Below are 19,602 nucleotides of genomic sequence, written 5' to 3' on the forward strand. Positions count from 1 at the left end.
GGCCAGAGTTGGTGAGAATTAAGGGAGCAGTCACATTACCGGGAATGGCGGTGCAGGGAAGATAATGGGCTTGCCTCTTACTAAGGGTTCATTTTCCATCTTCAACATCTCTGCAGAATTTTTCCAAGAAAGCTAAGCTTGGCACTTGTTCAAATATATTTTCCTTGGAAGCCTGACCTTGACTGCATCAAAAAAAAAAAAAAATCAAGTTTATGGTTGGTGGGGGAGTGGGGGCTGGTGATGGACTTGCTAAACTGAGAGTGTATGGTCACCCTCATCTTTACAGTTCAATGTGGTTGAACTTTAGTTGTGACTGTTTGTACATTGTAATCACGTTGTGATTGTGCAAAGGCATTCCCATTCCAACAGCTCAAAGCGAGTGCCACAGGCCTTGTCTGGTGGCAATCTTAGAGAAGAGAGCAAGGGGTTCTGTACCCCACCTGGCCTCCTGGGGAAAAACAGGTTTGCAGGGGTGAGAAGTGTAGGGATTAGCTGTCTGCAGCCATCAGGCCATTTGTACCATTCACTTTGTTTTCATAAACAGGTTAAAAGGCAAGGAGAAAAAAAAGACAGAGTCAGTTATGGGTCGTCTGAGCAAGAGTTGATTTCAGCTTAAAGTGAATTGGAAAATTGAGCCTAATTATCTTAGGTAATTGCTTCAATTCTCCACTTGACTTTGCTAATGCAGACTTGTCCTGTGTGCTCCCAAAGACATGATTCCTGCAGCTCTTCTTGCCAGCTTTGAAGTTGCTGGTGTCAAACTACCATCAAGCTGGAAAGCAATGGCAAGTGTGAAGAGACAGCAACGAAGGTAAAAATTACAGTGCACGACCAAACCGGCAGAAATCATTTCTTGTAGCTTAAAATTAATTTATTTAACAAATATAGCTATAATATAAATGATAATAAAATTTCAAATATACAGTATATTACATAGTACACACAATCCCTTCCAAAGGGATGCTTGAGAGCCACAAAAATGTACTGTTAAATAAAAACAGATTTTTTTTTTTTTCTGGTCGTAGGAAAGGCAGTCCTTTCAACCTACCTTTGTAACACACCTAGTGTGACCTGTCCCCACAGCAACGCTTTGCTTCGGAGCTCTCGGAGTTTTACCAACGGAAGGAGCTGAGTGAGATCCATCTCTTGTGTGCTTTGTCAGACTGTTCTCATTTCCCAGAGCATCAGACAGCCATTTCTCTGTGCGTTTCCTGCCCGGTGTCAGGACAGGGAGCAGCTGTGCAGATGTGGTCTCTAACTGTTGGCCTCTAGTCCCCTTCAACCACTAATTCTGCTGGTAAATCTCTTGGCCTCTCTGGCCGTTAGTTATCCCCATCTATAATTCCAGCCACTTTTTTAGAGGGGATTGGGAAAAGGAACCCAGGGAGCCAGCGACCAGAAGGAATAGGAGCAGGGAGTTAAACAGAAGGGACCAGGAGGTGCTGGGCAGGGGAGCCTGTGGGAAGGGCTCCCTCCAGCAGCTAGAAGAGACGGCTGGGGGGTGGGGTGGGGTGCGGGCTGGCACCATAGGCCCCACTCTGCCCACCTATGTCAGGTGGTACATGCTGTAGCCTACATGGGCTGTGTAAAGTCCCACGGGCGCCACGGGCAGCGCAGCTCGCTGAAAGGGGCCGGAGGCACTGTAGAGAGAGGCTCCCGCGGCCGCAGCCACGGCAGCGGGGCCGCCTAGAGGGAAGGAGAGGCCGAAGGCAGCGGGTGGCAGCATGGGCTTCGCGGCCATCTTCAGCTTCTCAAGCTCCGCCTCCTGCAGTCTCTTGGCCTTGGCGCGTCGGTTCTGAAACCAGATCTTCACCTGTGTCTCGGTGAGGCTGAGCGAGCTGGAGAACTCCGCGCGTTCGGCGATGGACAGGTACTGCTTCTGGCGGAACTTGCGCTCCAGAGCCAACAGCTGCGCCGTGGTGAAGGGCGTCCGCGGCTTGCGGTTGGTCTTGTGCTTGCGCAGGGTGCACGCGGGGGGGCTCAACCTCCCTAGGGACCCGGAGAGAAAAAGGCAGAAGGGGTTAAGAGAGCGGTGGCCGGAGCAACCAAGCCAGGAAGCAATAATGAAGGAAACACCAGCTGATTTTCACCAAGTCTCCGTTCTGAGCATTGTGGAGGCGCTTGAAAAGACATTTTCTCCTATTCCCACTGCAAACCAACTCCACAGGGAAGAGGTTCTTGCCTACTTTTTGAGAATGAGTAAAATAATATTGCAGATTCCAAGAAACCTCTCCAATGTTCAAGTGGGAACACGGCAAGGCCAGTGGAAAGCCATGCACAGAGGCAAGATGGTTTTAATAGAGGTATGAAACATAACAGAGGTTCTCTCCCATCCCAAGGTCATGCTACGTTTTTATGTGTTGGTCGAACATGTATGCGTGTGGCGAGATAGGCCTCTGTGGGCTATTGAATATATCTCCGAATGCGACACTCTCCCCCCTCCCGCCCCCGCACACACAATGATGTTCCCATAGAGTTGTGGGAGCAAACCAAAGGTGGCAGGAGCTGGTCATCACAGAGACTACAGTGTGGTAACTCTAAGATGCACTAGGAACATTTTTACTAGGTTGTTGATAGTCTCAAATTTCAACCTAGGTGCCTAGGCCCTAGAACCACACCAAGAACGAATTGTGTGATGGCTTCTCTGCTTGCCACTCAATTTGCAGAGACCAGTGGCGCCCACCTGTCACTCTTTTTGGTTTCCAAATAAAGCTCAAGTCCTGGCCCTGGCTGGGGGCAGCTGGGGAACTGGGTGTGTGTACCATGACTCTCAGCTACACCAGTGGCCAGCCAATGCAATGGGATAAGTACAATCCACCTAAGGACACTGGAGGTGTCCTTGTTTTGGAGTCCTGGGGCCTAAGGCCCTAACCAAGTTTCTGAATTCCAGGGAGGTTCTCTGCCCACCTCCCACAAAAAGCTAATCAGGGTGTCTCAGCATGCCGGTTTGACCTAACTATGCATCTCTTCAGGCTTAAAAGCAAAAAATCCTTTGGGCTCTCCCACCACCAGGATGTGAGTCAAACGAAATCTCCAGTTAACATCCCCCTTCTTTCCCAGTACAGGGCACTGAGTGTCCCGGAAGCAGTTGGCCTCAGGCTCATTTTCCCTCTGTGCTGCCCACCCTTCGGGTCCCAGGGGAATTGTCGCACTGGTCTGCAACAGCTTCAAGATGGGCTACCTTCTCCAACCATTATGCCCAGGGAGGGGCTAGTTTTTCAAAGCTGTTTAATCCGCAGATAAAAATCATTCCTTTGCATTATGCCATTGAATTCGTGCTGCTATTATGCAGTGCGAAATAATCGGAGGAAACGAGGAAAACTTGGGAATTTCCCGTGCTCCTGAAATATCTCCCAGCATGTTCTCTGGGCAAAGAGACCAGAGGACGGCAGAAAGGCTTTGGAATTACCCCTAAACAAGCCACTGACAGCCACATCTGTTATATCCGACTGGAAGATATGAAAGGTTGGGGTGCATTTAGTGGGGGGACCTTCCCCTAACTGACTTATTGCCTTGCCTCCCTCCACTAAATCATTCATCCTACCAAACACTGAGTATCTGTCTCAAACCCGATGGGTGGGAGGCTTTTTTTTTTTTTTTTTTTTTTGTACAAGCTGTTTGGAGCACAGACACTTAAATGGGGGGTGGCGGGGTGCGAGCTTTTACTATAGAAAGTGAAACTGCCCACAGCGAGGATGCCCCTGCTGCAGCACTAGTCGCGGCAATGTTAAATAACAGGATTTCGGGGCAGGTGGAGGAGCTGGAACTTCTGTCATCAAGAGTAGATGAAGAGTGACCAGGCACTGGCTACGAGTGAACTAGTCGGCGCAGCGACACTGCGTCTAGGCTAGGACTCCGTGAAAATGGATTGCGAACTCGGCCTGCCCCAGGCCTCGAATTGTCTTCCTGAGTGGGAGTGGGAAAGGGCGCAGAACCCGGCCTCTCCGCCCACGCACCAGGCGCACGGCCTCCAGGTACCCAGCTGCAGGTTCAGACGCCCGAGACGAGCCGGCGCCGGCGCGGCCTGGTGCCCAGGGCCCCCGCACCCCTCCCGGCCCCTCGCTCGCCGGCCGGGTTCTGGCTACTCACTGGCTGGGGGCGGGGAGAAGCGGGGGCTCTGCATCCACGGGGTCCGCTCGGGCTTCTCGGGGCTCTCGGCCTTGACCAGCGCATCTTCCGGCAGCTTGAGGAGTCCTCCCACTGAGAAATGGCCGAGCGGCCGCGGCGAGGAAGGCGCGTCCGGGGCGCCCAGTGACCCCGGCCGGGCGCCCAGCGGCTGCACCGAGCCGCCCGCCGCCTGCGGGCCCTCCGCCGCCGCTAGGGCGCTCTCCTTGGCCCCGGGCTTCCTGTGATCGGCCATGAGCGCCTCCACGCTGAAGGGCAGAAGCGAAGGGGACACTTTGGGCTTGGCCCCCTCCTCATCTGCGCCCATGGCGGTCGCTGTGGCCGCGACAGCGGTGGGGGCCTGGCCCGCGCCTCCCCCTGCAGGCTTGCCGAAGGCGGAGTCCTCCACTTTGACACCGAGTGACAAAGAAGTCATAGCAGCAGCCGGGGCCATGCAGAGCCGGGCCCCCCTCCAGCCGCAACACTGGCTAGCTCCGGGGCATGGGCTTCGGGCCGGCTGGGAGCGCGGCTGGTCTCGGGGTGTGCCGGAGGCCCTGGCCCGGCCGTCCGTCCCACGCGCGCCTCCCGCGTCTCCCCCGAAGGCCAGCTCCGGCGCGCAGGGCCTGGATTCCCGCCGCAGCCGCGCAGGCAGACTTCCCGGGCGCGCTCGCCGGCTCCGGGTCGGTGGCGGTTCCCTAGAGAACTTGTTAATAAGGCGAGGCCAAAGCCGCGGCGTCCAATCAGCTCGCGAGGGGGCGGGCCCGGAGCGAGCCATTGGGCCGCGCTTCTGGAGACTAGCCCCGAGGCTCGCAGGGCCCGGGGAGCTCTGGGCAGGGCCGGACCCGCCGGGGCGGCGGAGGGGCGGAGGTTCCTGGAAGCCCTTCCTCAATGCTAAGCCCAGTCGGGATCTCGCGGGCTGGGTCACCCCGGATCTGGATCCTGCCGTGTTCCTGGGAGACTTTCCCCTGCGTGTTCTCCTCTCTTCTCCCCTGGCCCGTTGTTCCTTCCCTACTCCTCCCGTTCTCCACCGCTTAGTCTTTCTCACATACCGCGTCTTCTAAGGCTCTGTCTGGTGCAGCTGCGTCTCGGTCCCCTTCTCCACTCTGCCCCTTTTCGCTTCGACGATAATTTGAATTTTGTTTATTTCTTACAAATTCCTTTAGTGTAGTTACTTGTCCCAGTAAGAAGGCATACTGCTAATTTCTTTTTTCTTAATACAGTAAGTTTATAACCTGTTTCAGTCTTCAGAACTTTACCTGGGGTAAAAGTGGGCTTTTGTCTCCACGTAAGAGCCGCAAACAGTTTGCCAAAGGAAGCCCTGCTCTTGTGGGTTCTGTGGATGTAACGACATGTAACACTGCCTACAATTTAGGCTAGGTTTTAGTGCATACGTGTACTCTAGCCCCTGTAACTTCTTTCCCGAGTTACACCCCTGCCAGCTACGGGCTAAGGAGAGGAGCCACTACACCCTATGGATAGAGACTTGATTGAAATAAACCAACAAACTCCTCAGCAACACACCAATCTGGCCTTAGTATGACCTCAGACAATGCCGCGTGTCTTCCGAAACAATTCCGTATCTCTGCTGGTTAATCCTGGACCGTAGAGGCAGGAGAAGGAAAGTAGTCTCTGGCTGGCGGTGCTACACTTGAAAACTTGTGTTTTGACAATTTCGAAGGAAACGTGGTTTTATTTATTTATTTATTGCTGTTATAAAAAGGTGGAAAATGAGTGGGTGGAGAGAGACATAAGATCTATGCAAACTGGGGTCGGCCTTGTTTTTCTGAGCCTTCTCTTGTATGGCCTTTTATCCCTGGGCCCAGGCCTGTGGCTCCCGGGAACTAGCGGAGGTGATTGGCGGCTCACCGAAACCGGCCATTGATGACTGCGGGGTTCTAATCTCCAGGAAACACCAGGGGCTGCGGTGGCCATTTAGGGGTAATTATCCGAGCGCGGAGGGACAGCAAATTCCCTCGCCTTTTAACTAGTCGCAATAAAAAGCTGTAGATTAGGGGCAACCAGATTAAGGAAAATGAATTACTAGAGCTAGAACTTTATTACCCAGACGGCGTCCGGAGTCTAGCGGGAGGGGTCGCGCTGCGGACGCCAAGGAGATGGGAGCCTCACTTCTGCCCACGGGGTCTTGAGAAATGTGAGGGCCTTGGGACGGGCTCGGGAATACTCGCATCTGGGAAGGGGACGCCGCCTCTCGGGTTCCTTATACATCCCAGAGTGCAGAGCGGGCATCGCGTGGGGCTTGGGGCCTTAACTCGCTTTGGCCCGGCTAGACATTTCATATACTGAGACCCCCGACTTTGGGTCCAGTATACAGGGCTAGACGGCCATGCCACCCCGCTTTAAAACGGAGTAAATGGAAGTGAAGAAGGCTGCAGGGCCAAACGCGGGCGCAAGCCCAGCCGCGAAGGCGAACTTCTGCTGCTCCAAGCTGTAACGTGACTGCCGCAGGCAGAATACCGCTCTGCACTCTGGCTAAGAGGGGAAGACAGAACCACACCTGCTTTTCTGTATTTCAGTCAATCTTTTAAAATCGACTATTACTTTTCAAAAAAAGGTCATGGTTTTTCTTTGTTGTAACCTTGTCCCCCAAGTGAATATATTTGGCTCCTTATTACTTTATTTAAAAAATATGATATAACTTTATCTGGAAAAGTGCACATTGGAAAAATCACGTTCCATGAAAAGAACAGACAACTTCCAGGTCTCTTGAGCGGACTTGTAGCCAGTGTGTTAAGAACTTCTGTTTTAGGGCCTGGAGAGGGGGAACCCCGGGAGTGGAACTGCAGAGCGCAGAGGAGTCTCTGGGGGAACTCGGGGCGTACGCGAAGGACCCTAGCAGAGAGGCCTGGCCACAGGCCTGGGGGCTGTGCGGCCTGAGAAGGGCCGCATCGCTAATTGTGGGGATAAACAATCTGTCACGATCCCTCAACACGCCTAATAGGCAGACGAGTATGTTGTTTTTAGGCGCCAGGGCGGCTGGATCAAAGGCAGCAGTCGGCACCGGGGCCCTTGAAGTCGCGCCCCTGCCTCCAGGGAGCGAGCCTCCCGCTCCCGCAGCCCCCGGCCGGCCCTCCACCCCAGGCTTTCATAGTCCGTCTCGAGCCCCGCCAAATCTTTGTAAGTTCGGCGTGCGCTCGTGTCTTCTGTGGTCCCGCGCGGGTTTGCCCTGCGCCAGCGAGACGAGGGAAGCGCGTCTGCGGAGCGCGGGCACCGGCGCCGTGCGAGCGGGGCTCCGGCCTGCCCGGGCGCGGGGCGGCGGCGGAAAGGTGCCCGCGGACTCCCAGAAGGAATTAGAGAAGCGAACTTAAAACCTCTGTCCCCAGGGGCGTGCGTTTGGGAGCAGAGAAGGCCGGCACCGTCGAGCTCACTGTTGTCTGGCCTTGCGCGCGGGTTCCGCGAGCTGACGGCCCGCGCCGCGCCTGAGGTCTGCGGGCCGCGCCGAGCCGAGGCGCTCGGGCCCCGCGGTGCATAGCGCGGCGCGGGCGGAACGCGGCCGTAACTCACGCCTGGCAAGGGCAGGGCTGGCCGGCGGCAGATAAAGCTCAGATCGCGGTGGGCTTCAGCCTCGCAGACCCTCCTCGCCCCCCTCCACTCCAGCCCCTTCATCCTAAAGCACCCAGCCCCCGAATTTGCCTGAGAATTTCAGATCATGAAGACTCGTTGTCCTGACTTAAGTTTCTGGGACTCAACCAGTGGGACAGCACTATCTCCCCAAAACGCTTGTTTTGCTAACGTGGACTGCTGCAGAAGCGGGAAGGTGACATTTCGATGTATTATCCCTGTGGACAAACATAAGACGGTAGAGGGGACACTTCCACAGTAGTCAGCACCGAGTGCCCCCCGCCCCCGTGGGTTGGCGAAGCCTGCAGGCTGGCGCTTCTTCTCAGCATTCGTTGTCTCTCCTTTGGGTTTTTGTTTTGGTCCCCTCCCCCCCCCTTTCCAATGTATTTTTGTGGCCCCGGCCCAGGAATCCCGCATGCATTTTTTAAAAATGCGCAGCTCAGTGGGATTCCCCCCGGCAATTAGCGAGTCCCAAACAGTTCTCTTTAATAGGATGAATGTGCTATGAAAACCGATTACCCGGAACGATTTATTTTGGTGGGAATTCACCAATCGCCAGGAGGGAGGGGGAAGGGGCGAGAGAAGAGGCATTTTGTCCTGGGGTGGGGGTGGGGTTGACGGACAAACAGAAGTGGGTCCTGGAATCTCCTAACCTGCCGAGGACCCTTCGGACCCTGTCACTTCATAATTTGGCCTGTGCTTCTTGAAGTGGGAGTCTGAGGAACTGGGGATCCCTCCGGGAGGATTTCACAGCTTTCCGCAGAAAAAACTTAGAGATAAGAACTTGGGGAAATCTACTCAGAAATGAGAACCGGAGAGCGTCTGCAGCCCTGCAGAAACACTTTTCCGTTTCCTGGGCCCGAAGAGGTACCGTCTTTAAGGAGGCCACTTGGGAAAAGCTCCTGTGGCCCCGACCCAGGAATCCCGTATACATTTTTCTCCTTGCAAACTCCTCTGCCCAATGCGCAGGACTCTGCGGAACTTGCCCAGTCTGGTAGATTTACGTCAGGAACTGACAGCTAGGTTGTCTGGCTTCTTGCTCCCTCCAGCCCTTCCCCCACAAGCCCTGCTTGCGGGCGGGGAGGGGGGGGGGCAGCTTCCTTATGTCTTTAAATTTGGAAGGGGTGAGGGGGGCCTGGATCCGCGGAAAGGAGAGCCTCCCCTTCAAATGGCCTAAATTAATGTGATCTCGACATGAGGGTGCACTTGGGAAGATGAAAGCGGAGGCCGGCCGGCTCCTACCAGGACTCTATAATTATAGATAATATATCCCATTTCAAAGCAATTAGACCAATCAGGCGTAACGAACCACTTTGCTGCCGACGAATAACAAAGGCTCATGGTTATTTAAGCCCCAGAGGTGAGGCAGACCCTGAGGCTCCAGGGGCCTACCAAAGGTCCCCAGCTCTGCCCACCTAGAGGAAGGGTCCGGTCCCTGGTCAGTACTTCCCCACTTGGTGAAATCCCACTCGGGTCCTGCCAGGGCCTGAGGGACAAAGGATGGAGGGAACGGAAAAGCTAGTGACAGGCCCCTTGTCTGAGGTTTGGAAAACTTCATCCCTCTTAGTCTTTTCTACATAGGAAGATGGGCAATCGTACCAGCTCTCTGCCCCCAGGCGAAAGGACAGAATCAGAAAGGTTAAGTGCCTAGCTAAGGGGTATACAAGTAGTGGTGGTGTGAGGATCTGGTTGCCAGTGGGTCGAAACCATTGTAATCCACTTTCCCATTCCCAGGAGCAACATCTCAAAAGGCTGGTTCAAAAGCTGAACTGCTAAAATAGAAGTGTGGAACAGTCCCCAGTCTTGCCTCCAATCTAGGAAATGGATCTCCAGTCCCGCACTCACTACCCTTCTCGCTGCTGCTGCTGCTGCTGCTGCTCTTCCTCCTCCTCCTCCTCTTCCTCCTCCTCCTCTTCCTCCTCCTCCTCCTCTTTCACCTCTTGCTTAGGAGTCCTAGACACTGTCAAGATTCTCCATAGATTTATCAAATGTCCAGGATCTCATCTTAGTTCTGCCTGACAGGAAAACAATCCTGGACTACAGGATATTTTCTGAGCTCTGTGTTGTCAGTTTGAGGACGAGCAGAGACAGGCAGGAACAACTGAGCGCTGGAAACCAGTTCCTCCAAGCTCCAGCAAAAAATGCAGGTAGCACCTAAGATACCCCAGTGACTCAGAGTCAGGGTGCCTACAGTCAGAGCTTGAGAGAGCTACGGGTTGAGTGAAGCTGAAGACAATTACGGAAGCACAGGGGGTAAAGGAGTGGAGGCTGGAAAACAGAACTGAAGCTGCTGGAAAACAGGGAGCCAATGGGAGCGGGAGAGAGAGCGTGTGAATGCGTGAGCACTTGAAATGGCCCGACCACCTTGTGGGGGAAGGGGCCGCCTGTGGCACTTTGAGGAGAATGGGAGTCATCCTGGGAGGGGTTGCAAGTTTGTCCACTTTGGGACCCTTTCACCCGGACTTCCATTATGCTTTCTTCCCACTCTTTCTCTCCTTGTGGGCCCCATCTCTCCACACTCCTTCCCGGGGCCCTCGCTCTGATTCTGAGTGTCTGGGTCAGTATTTCGCCAGGTCGCTGTGAACAGGAAGCAAGACACAGCGTCCTTGCAGTCCACATCTTTCTAACCGGCTCCCGCTCCCCTCCCCCCTCCCCCCTCCCGCATTGCCACTTCTCCCCTGTGCTTTTCCCTTGTGTTGCTTTCTTTAACTCACTCATTCTCCACCCCGTGATTCAGTCTGAGTCACCTCCTTAAAGTCACTCTGAAGCTAAAGAAACTCCAATGAGTTCTTTCTGGAGGCAGTTGGTGACTTCTGAGAAATGGGCATACCTTTAGGAGCAGTAGGAAGTGCCCTTTGGCTCCTTCTTTGGCCTCCAGCTAGTATTTTCTCCTGGAGCCTTCCTTTCCACATTCAAACCACCTTGAGCCACACATCTACTCTCCTATAGTGTCCTCCCAAGGATCCAAAAGGAAAGTGGCCATGGCCACAGTAAACATGGCAGTTAGTTCCAGGAGGTGACAACTTGGATTCTTTTACCCGTACTGTCTCTGAAGGCCTAGGGTAATTAGGGTTAATGAATGCAAAGAATCTGGAAGGTGACAAGAGTATCTATAAATTGACTGGGACCCTAGGAAAGACCAATGGCCCATGCCAGGACAGACACATGGGTTGTATCCAAGCCAGTTCCCATGGGCTGCTGGTCTCCGCCCTTTTCCATTTACCACTCCCCTCCCCCCACCTCTGTGTCCATCAGAGAGAGATGAACACCACTCTGCCCTGCACCCTCCAGATCTCTATGTTGGGGAGAGATGATTACCACTCTCCCCTGCACCCTGCTCTCCTTGGGCTTTTGCCATCCTTGAACCAAACCAGGGGTGTCCCTCCCCTGCACACAGTCCTCCTGGATGAACCAGGGTAGCCTGTGGCAGAGAAGCCTCCTGCTCATTCAGTGCTCCATGAGATAAATATCAACACTTAGAAAATCATAGGAAGCCAGTGGCAAAGCTGAGGTAGAGAGTTGATCACACAAGGGCCCTGGGACCTGCAACAGATCGTGGACAAGTCCCTTCCTACCATAGAAGGACTCAAACTACACCTTTCTGTTCACCTCTGCTGTCTTGCCCTTAACTTGGTGTGGATTTGGGAAGAGAGGTAGTCCCCTTGTCCCAGCCAGGCAGGGGTGCTGTTTGTCCTGGATGTGCCCAGCAGCCAGGCAAGTGGAAAGGATCAGGTCCTGGGTTTACTGCAGAGAGATGGAAATGCTAATGCTGAATCCTGTGTGAAATTTCCTTTAGGCAGCAAGGCATGGAGGAAGGACCTCTGGAGCTACAGCAATTAGAAGTTTGATGGAACCCCTGGTTCTGTGTAAACTGAAGGCCAAAAATCAGTCATTTTCCTAGGTCTCTGAGCCAGAAACTAGCAGAGCTGATGTCAAATGCAAAATGATCCCCACTGGTGCTCTCCCTACCTGCAGAACTTAAAGAAACTTGAGACATCCTATGGCTTCTCTAAACCTGGATTTTCTGTGACCAGTAGCATGCCCTTCTGTGACATTTAAGAGGACCAAATCCTTGCAGGAGGACTGGGGAACACAGGCTGAAAGGTATGGAACACCCAGAGCACTGGGTCCCAGCAGGTTCAGAGCACTGAGTCCTGTCAGCTTCAGAGTGCCTGGAGACTATTATTTGGTTAGAAATAGGGGGGAGCTCAGATCAGTTCTTAGAACTAAGAGTGTTGGTCGGGTTCTCACTATCACTGAGCACCTGCTAGAGCTAAGTGCTTAAAATGAACTGCTATTAGAGGTGAGTGTCATAAAGGCCCCCAGCACTTTCCAGATGGGGAAGGTGATGCGGAGTTCCCATGCTCAACTGGAACCATTCACCCTGGGTTTCCCCTCCACAGTGGAGCTGGCTCCTGTTATGGTGGGTGGGCTGCAGGCACCTGTTCTATTTTGTTTGGTTGTTTTTCATCAACCTAGAGCCAGTCTGTGTTGGAAGCTGCTGGAACTCACAGCTCTTCAAACACACACTTGGCCAGGCATGACTCCCTGCAGAGCCCCACCCCCTCTGAGCTCTGGGCAGAAGGCTAGTGAGCACTCCGGCTTGGACCTCAGTGGCTTTATCTGTGTGATGGACATGTAAACTCCTGGAGACTGTGTGAGGAGGAGTTCTGGGACACTGGAAAATTGAGGAGCAGAAAACCAAAATAGGAAACAACTAAGATCCCTTAATAGTCATTAAGAGTGATGCCCGGTGTGGTGGCATGTGCCCATAGACCCAGATCTTGGGAGGTGGAAGTAAACGGATCAGGACTTCAAGACCGGCCTTGGTTACACAGTGAGTCTGAGAATGGCCTAGGTTCCATGAGAGCCCAAATCTCCAAATAACCAAAACACAAACAAATGATAGTAACACTGTTGCGGGCACTATTCTGTGCTATTACTTGATTTAATCTTGACAGTAAGTATTTTTATCCCTTGTTTACACAATATACAGGGAAGTTAAATAGTTCACACTAGGCAACACGAACTTTGCAACAAAGGATTCTGAGACAACTCCCAGCATCGGCTTCAGAGACAGCTGCTGCAGACCCCTTGCCTGCACAGTCAGAGAAGCTGGGCTCCTGAAGGCTACCCAAGCCCTGGTATGTGTGCCATGGGCCTAGGAATCCTTATTGCCACCAGTGTTGACTTAACCCCAGTGTGCCTGAGCAGTCCCTGAGACTAGGACAGAACTTGGTAGAGGTGGGCATGCGTGGACGATCACCAGACTAGATGAAACCCACCTCTGGCCCACAGGACACCCCAGGGACCAACTATATTAGACTGGGGGGGTTGAGCCAGAAAGCAGGCATTGGGGGTTAAGAGTAAGGACGGCCCATCACCATGTAGATCAAATATTTTTGATACTATTTTGTTTCCTCAAACTAGTCTCAAATTTGACATCCCCCTACCACATCTCCTTCAGATGATGGTTATGTGTGCACAACCTGTGGAGTCAAATAGCTCTGGCTTGACCTTTTTTTTTTTTTTTTTTTTTTTTTTTTGAGGTAGGGTCTCACTCTGGCCCAGACTAGATAGAACTCACTCTGCAGCCTAGGCTGGCCTAGAAATTATGGCAAAACTCTTACTTCAGCTTCTCCAGTGTCAGGATTATAGGCATGAATCAGCACCCCCAGCGTTTGACTGACATTACAGAATGAAAGAAGGCTGAAGCTGTCCCTCCTGGGCTGCCTGCTCTGCCTTTGAACTTGATGGGGGTTCTTTCTCCCTCCATGACAGATGAAGAGGCCGTGCGGAGTCAGACTAGTGGCACTCTGTGCCACTCAGAAAGGTGTGTGGTGTCCGGGTCCTGCTGTCTCTGCCAGCCTGGTCACCCTTGGATGAAGAGCATCCAGATTGATGACCCCTGCTGTGTGTCCAAGCAAGGGCTGGCAGGCTGTGGAAAGTGGGATCCCAAGGCTAGGTGGCTTTCCTGGAGGCTTCTTGGGAGGCAGGCAGGGGAGCAGGGTTCCCAAGCTGGAAGAGCAGTACCCTGCAGGGCCCCCCATTCATGGATGCACAAGTCCCCTTTACCTTCTTAGTACCACCAGGACTGCAGGACCATCCCCCAGCCCCATCGGGATTCAGCCCATCCCCACAGAGACTTCGATCTGATCAAAAGGTGAGCCCCTGGCCACAGCCCAATTAAGTGAAAGTAGATCTGGCCTTATCAGGTTCAGTCAGTAGTCCCCGGGGTGGTCCCCGCAATGGCCCCAGAGGGTCCCTGTCTGTTTGATTTTCCTGTTCAGAAACATTTGTTTAAACAGACCCCCAGGGTCTTTAGTAACCCGAGCCTGGCCTGGAGCATGATTGCCAGGTAAGAGAGGCCATTGGAGGGAGGGGTGCTGGCCTGGGGGACAGTGAGAGGAGAAAGGAGGGGAAAGGGCCAGGTACTGAAGAGTAGGGCAAAGCCACCTTAGAACCCAGAGGAATTCCTGGAGTTTGCACGTGGGTTCACATGCTGGCCCCACCCTTTGGGTTTTGGGACTTCTGAGAGGTCCCTGGAGACAGAGCAGAGGAGAGTCCTGGTACTCTTAAGAGCAGGCACAGCCTGTGCTGTTGTGCTGGCTCACAGGTGACACAGCCAGTGTCCAGGGAGGTGAGCCAGCCCACCAGCCACTAAGAGGCAGTGCCTGCCTGGGGTGGGGAAGGGTAGAGTTCTGTGCACGTGGGGCTGCAGATCTGCAAGTTCCCACTGTTCCCAGTACCCAGTGCTATCCTCCGTGATGACCACTCAGTAGTACCCCTGAGATCCCACTCCCAGACACCTGAGTCCACCCAGCAGAACACAGGCCTCCGCTGGTCATGGGGTCCCAGAACATCTATTCCCTCCCCAGAAATGCCAGTCCCTCACATAGCCTCACCTCAGGCTCTCTGCTCTTCAGGGCCTGTCTTCCAAGAAGGCTTCCCTGACCTTCTAGAACTCCACCTCACAGTCCTTCCTGGGTCCTCTTTTGTTCTTGTCAAGGAGTGTGTCATCAGCATTTGCTTATTATATGTTCACTTCAGCCCTAGAAGGTATTTGTTTGGCATGGGGTGTCTTCCCACCTAGCACTCAGCACAGGTCCCTGAACACCGTAGATGATTAATGGAGGGTTTCCAATTAACAGGTGCATTTCTCATACTGTGAGGTTGGGAAAATTGCTGACTTATTTATGTCTCAGTTTTCTTTTCTGCAAAGTGGGCCTATCAAGTTACTCACTTTCTACTGCTATGAGAAATCAATTAAAGAAAGTATAGAAAGTGTTTTGCAATGCCTTGCATTGAGGTTGCCTGCAGTACATTTTTCTGACCAAATTGGGCCTTTCAAAAGATTCCTGTTGTTGAGAGTAGGTGACTGCATTACCCTTGTATTCAGGTCTTTCTAGCATACCCAGAGGACAAGTCACATCCATGTGACAATTTTTCAATGCCTTACAGTGATACTAAGATGAGTAGAGGCCCTGGTCTTTTCACAGGTGTAAAGGGTAGGCCCATGGAGGTCCAGATCCCTTCCTTGGAGGTCACGCTTTCACGGAGCCCCTTCACATGCCTGGGAGCACTCTGGCCCTGCTCTAAATCTATGTCTAGGGCTGGTAGCTGTGCCCAACATCATTAGGCCCTACTCTGTTGGGATTACTGGGACAGTGGCTTTTTCATAGGGAATGAGACATTCAAAAGGAGGATGTAGGACCAAGAGCCCTGGGAGGGCCTAACAGAGCAGAAGGAGACTGACTAGCCCTTTGAGTCCCTCCCTACCTTGTCTTTGTAACCCCTCCAGAAAATCTAAAGCAAGGTCCATGTTGAGCCCCTACTTTTGGTGAGAGGGTTCTCCTATTTGAGGATGGGGCATCCTCTCTGGGACTGTTTCCAGTTGGGGTAACCTTTGGTAGCCCATGGCATTGTGCCAGAGCATCTCCATCTTGAAAGGCAAATGTAGAGGGGCTTTGACCTGATATTCAAGCTTTACCATCCAATATAAGGTACAAAGGAGAGAGAAAGACACGCACAATGGTGTGTCTGGGTCCAGAGCTTTTATATCTTCTGAACTGAACCCCATATTTCTTATTAACCCAACTGATGAGAAAATAGAAGCATGGAAGGCTATGAAGTCCATGGAAAGCAGCACAGGGAATGGAAGGCATGGGAAGAAAATTAATTTGTGGTTCGTAGCAGCGCTGATCTTGTCCAGCACCTGCCATGTGCAGGCCCTTTGCACATATCGCCCTGTGTAACTTCCCAAACTCTGGCCCTGAGCTGATGGGTGGGAAAATGATGAGGATCAGCAGCAATTTGCCTAGGTCAGCCAGCCACTTAGGGAAAAGGGAGGATTTAGCAAAGATGTCTTCCAAGAGGAATCTGTCACTTGGCAGGGAAGTTGAACAGCTATGTGAAACCAAAAATGATGGTTCACATCACCTTTTGTCTTTGTTCTGGGCAGGAAGAGGCCCTGGGTCCACCCCTACCTATCTGTGGACAGAAGTGCCCTGTAGTTCCTAGCTCTCCTGGTCTCAGCCAGAGAACCATGGAGTGGGAGTGGAGAAGAGGCTCGGAGGGGGCTTATTGGGGTGCCATGTCTCCCACCACCCAAGGTGTCTAGAGCCCGTGTGGACAGGATCTTCATGGAAGCCACCACTTTCTCCTGGCCACAGGGCCTACCTGGTGGCAGATTTGGGACCCCCGGTGGGAACTGAAAGTCTACGCTTGTAACCGCACCATAGAAGACAATCCCATCAACGGTGCTGCAGTCCTGGGCCTGGGCCTGTCTTCACCTCCAACAGCAGAGTGGCCCTCACAGTGCTCGGTTCCGGGGGCAGTGGGCTAAGTAACGTGTAGAAGCAATGCAGGGTCCCTCCAGTGTGTCGTCAACCCTGCCACTACTAAGAGGGCTCTCCAATTCTTGTGGCAAACAGAACAGACTGCCTCAAAGTTAATGGCTTAAAGCAACATAAATCAACTATGGTCTTCCCCACAGTTCCAAAAGCTAGAAGTCTGTAGTCAAGGTATGGGCAGGGCCGTGTTCCCTTTGAGTCCCTGGGAACAACTGCTCCTTTCTCGCCTGATTTTAGGGGTGACGGCCATTTTTGGCACATAGCTACATCATTCCAGCCCCTGCCTGTTTCCATGGTATTCTCTGTGTCTTCATGCCAGCCCCTGTCTGCATGTCTGTGTCTGTCTTCCTAAGACACCGGTGCTACTGGATGAAGGGTCTCCCCTACTCCATGGCCTCATTCTAATTGGCTTACGTATGTAAACCTCATTTCCAAAAAGAGACCAGCCACTGGTAGGAGGCATTAGCAGGCCAATGTGTCTTTTCATGTGACACACGGCCATATTTGTCTCCTCTTGTCCCTGCAGGAAACGGTGGTAGCTGGATGTCCTGACTGCAGTGGGGAATAAAGTTCCCCTAGAGATGACCAGGCATGTCCACCTCGTCTTCATCGGATGGTATATGCTAGCTGGGCTGGCATCTGAAAGCTGAACTCTGGAAAGATTCATTAGCAAACCTTGGGTCTGAAGCAGTAGTTGTATGAATTCCAAAACAAAGCTCCACCGGCTTCCCCTTGCCCAGAAGGGGTTGGGATGGGCAGATGGGATAGGACTGATCTGGGCAGGTGGACCCAACCAAGCCCTGCTGACTCAAGGGGATCTTATGCCACTGCACTACCCGTTGCCTGGGAGCTGATTAAGATGTCACGGAAGATTATGATGTCAGGTGCAGGAGTCACACTCCAGGGGGGTGACTGCTGGGCTGGGAGGGGGGTTACCTTGGCAACAGAGATGGGATATCCATGCCTAACAGAAGCACAGCCTGGTGGGAAATGCTGGGGAGTGGGGGGTCCAGTGTGACCCACTCTGGCTACTAAATCTGGTCCCTGGTTCCTACAGCTGGATGACCTTAATGGAAGACCCCATTCTGATTGTCCTGGTCCTCATATGACAGATGGGAGAAAAATTCCATCCTTGTGCAGATTCCACGGGATCACCAATGACAGTCCCCCAGCTCTGCAAGTATCTGCCAAGTGTTGGTCACCAGGGATTCCCAGGCAGGTGGGAGCTCTCAAGGCAAGGCTCAGCACAGGCAGACGTGTCCAGAGTTTGCAAAGCAGAGGTGCCAAGTCAGTCACTGCCAAGTGCTGAGGCCTCTCAGAATGCAGGCGCCCAGGCCACTCCAAACGCTCTTGACAAGCCGCCTTTGTGACACAGCAGGAGGTGAGTAGCCTTTCCTCGACGTTCTTAAACAAGCCCACGGTAGCCGCTCTCAGTGCCCTGTGGCTTCTCTGCTCTCGGGTCCTTAGAGCCCAGCATGTTGCCCAATACATGTTTGACTAAAGGGACAAGTGAAGGTATTTACTCAAGTTTCTCTTCCCCTCCCCAGAACAGACTTCTGTCTTCTGTCCTCTATAACAATCTGATCCTGTTGTTCCCCCATTCCTGACCTTCATTTGCTGACTCTCCTGTTTACCTACCCTTCTACTCATCCACCTAAGCCTCCTACCATCCACTCATCCATTACTCTCTCCACCCATTCATCCATCCTGTAATCTACCCTTACACTTCCATTGACCCATCTACCTATTCACTTACCCATACAACCATGTACCCATATACCAAGATATTCATGTGTCCATTCATCCATCATTTATCTACTCACCTATCCCTTGGTCTATCCATGCATGCGTCCATCCTTTCATCAGTTCACTCACCCACCCATGCACCTTTACCCACCCACATACATGTTCACCCACCAATAAGGCAGAATGTAATGGCTGAGTAGCATATCTTGTGGGTAGCCCAAGGGGCCCACAGTCAAGCCAAGCTGTAATCCTGTCCCTAAAGATTGAATTCTGAACCTTATAGGGGTGAGAGGATCCAAATATTTGTGATCCTCAAAAGCATGTGCAGACCTCTCAGAGAGGGGGATGCCAGAGGCCTAAAGAGGAAGGAAAAGGGATGATGCTTGGGACTGGGGAGGGCTCTGGGCACAAGTGATGAGGGAAGATGCCCTGGGAAGCTCCTTACTCCTCCTCGGCCCCCATCATATGGTACACATAAGGCTCCTTGGGGGAGGCTTCATTTAGGTTCAGATTGAGAAAGGCTAAGTAACTTCCTCCAGTTCACCAGCTGTAACTGATAGAGCTTATTTGATTTTGTCTTTTATTTTTTATTTTTATTTTTATTTTTTTGGTGCTGAGGACCAAACCCAGGGCCTTGTGCTTGCTAGGCAAGCGCTCATCCACTGAGCTAAATCCCCAACCCCGATAGAGCTTATTTGAGAAGATCCCATGTCAGTCCCTCAGAAAAGCCTTCCTGGACCCTGTGGTATGGCAGAATTCTTTCACATTGAAAGCAGTAAACAACTATTCTCAGCTTTTATCAAAAGCATCTGGGAAAATTCATGAAAGAAGGCACAAGGAGGGTCATCAGACCCCTCCCCGCATCTGGCATCTCAGGTGCCCCTGTGCAAGCTGTATGACATAATGCACAAGGTCTCGTGGCCTCAGGGGAAGAAAGTACATAGGGTGTAAAAGATCATGGCACAATGAGCTCCATCAAGGTAGCTTCTTAGGGGTCTCAGTGCTCTTGATAGCCTTGATCCTGAGGCTGAGGGATGAGGTAATCTCAATGTAGAAAGCCCCATTGGAGTGCTGCTTTGGGTCTTTATACCTCTGGACAAAGACAGGAGTGACCTGTCTTTGAAGTGACCACAGGGGAGTTGTCATTCAGGATGGAGTAAGACTTCTCTGTGGCACAGCTGCTCTGGGGTCCCCATGCTCTTTAAGTAAGTCCTCACCCTGCAGCTGAAGGAGGAGCATCCTAGGAGCAATGTTGACACAGGGAGCCCCACTGGAGTAGCTGATTTGGGGGCTCCACATTCCTATAAATAACCTCTCCCTG

At 52.6% G+C, this 19,602-nt stretch overlaps 1 protein-coding gene across 1 annotated transcript; it reads right to left on the reverse strand.

The window, feature by feature from the left end:
- Positions 1–928: 928 nt before the first annotated feature.
- On the reverse strand, positions 929–4,628 carry Msx1 (msh homeobox 1). The gene is made up of 2 exons (XM_004669831.2): positions 4,090–4,628; positions 929–1,989 (listed from the first exon to the last, which is right to left on the reverse strand). The coding sequence occupies exons 1-2, from the start codon at positions 4,556–4,558 to the stop codon at positions 1,547–1,549; spliced, it is 912 nt and encodes a 303-aa protein (XP_004669888.2). The 5' UTR covers positions 4,559–4,628; the 3' UTR covers positions 929–1,546.
- Between the last annotated feature and the right edge of the window lie 14,974 nt (positions 4,629–19,602).

This window comes from Jaculus jaculus, chromosome 14 (assembly GCF_020740685.1).
Source record: "Jaculus jaculus isolate mJacJac1 chromosome 14, mJacJac1.mat.Y.cur, whole genome shotgun sequence".
In the NCBI taxonomy this organism is placed as follows: Eukaryota; Metazoa; Chordata; class Mammalia; order Rodentia; family Dipodidae; genus Jaculus; species Jaculus jaculus.

Excerpts from the sequence above, each read along its gene's own strand:
- Msx1 (XM_004669831.2), bottom strand. The coding sequence starts at position 4,558 with ATGGCCCCGGCTGCTGCTATGACTTCTTTGTCACTCGGTGTCAAAGTG. Across the intron at positions 1,990-4,089 it reads CTTCTCCCCGCCCCCAGCCA|GGAGGTTGAGCCCCCCCGCG; the intron begins GTGAGTAGCCAG and ends CCGGGTCCCTAG.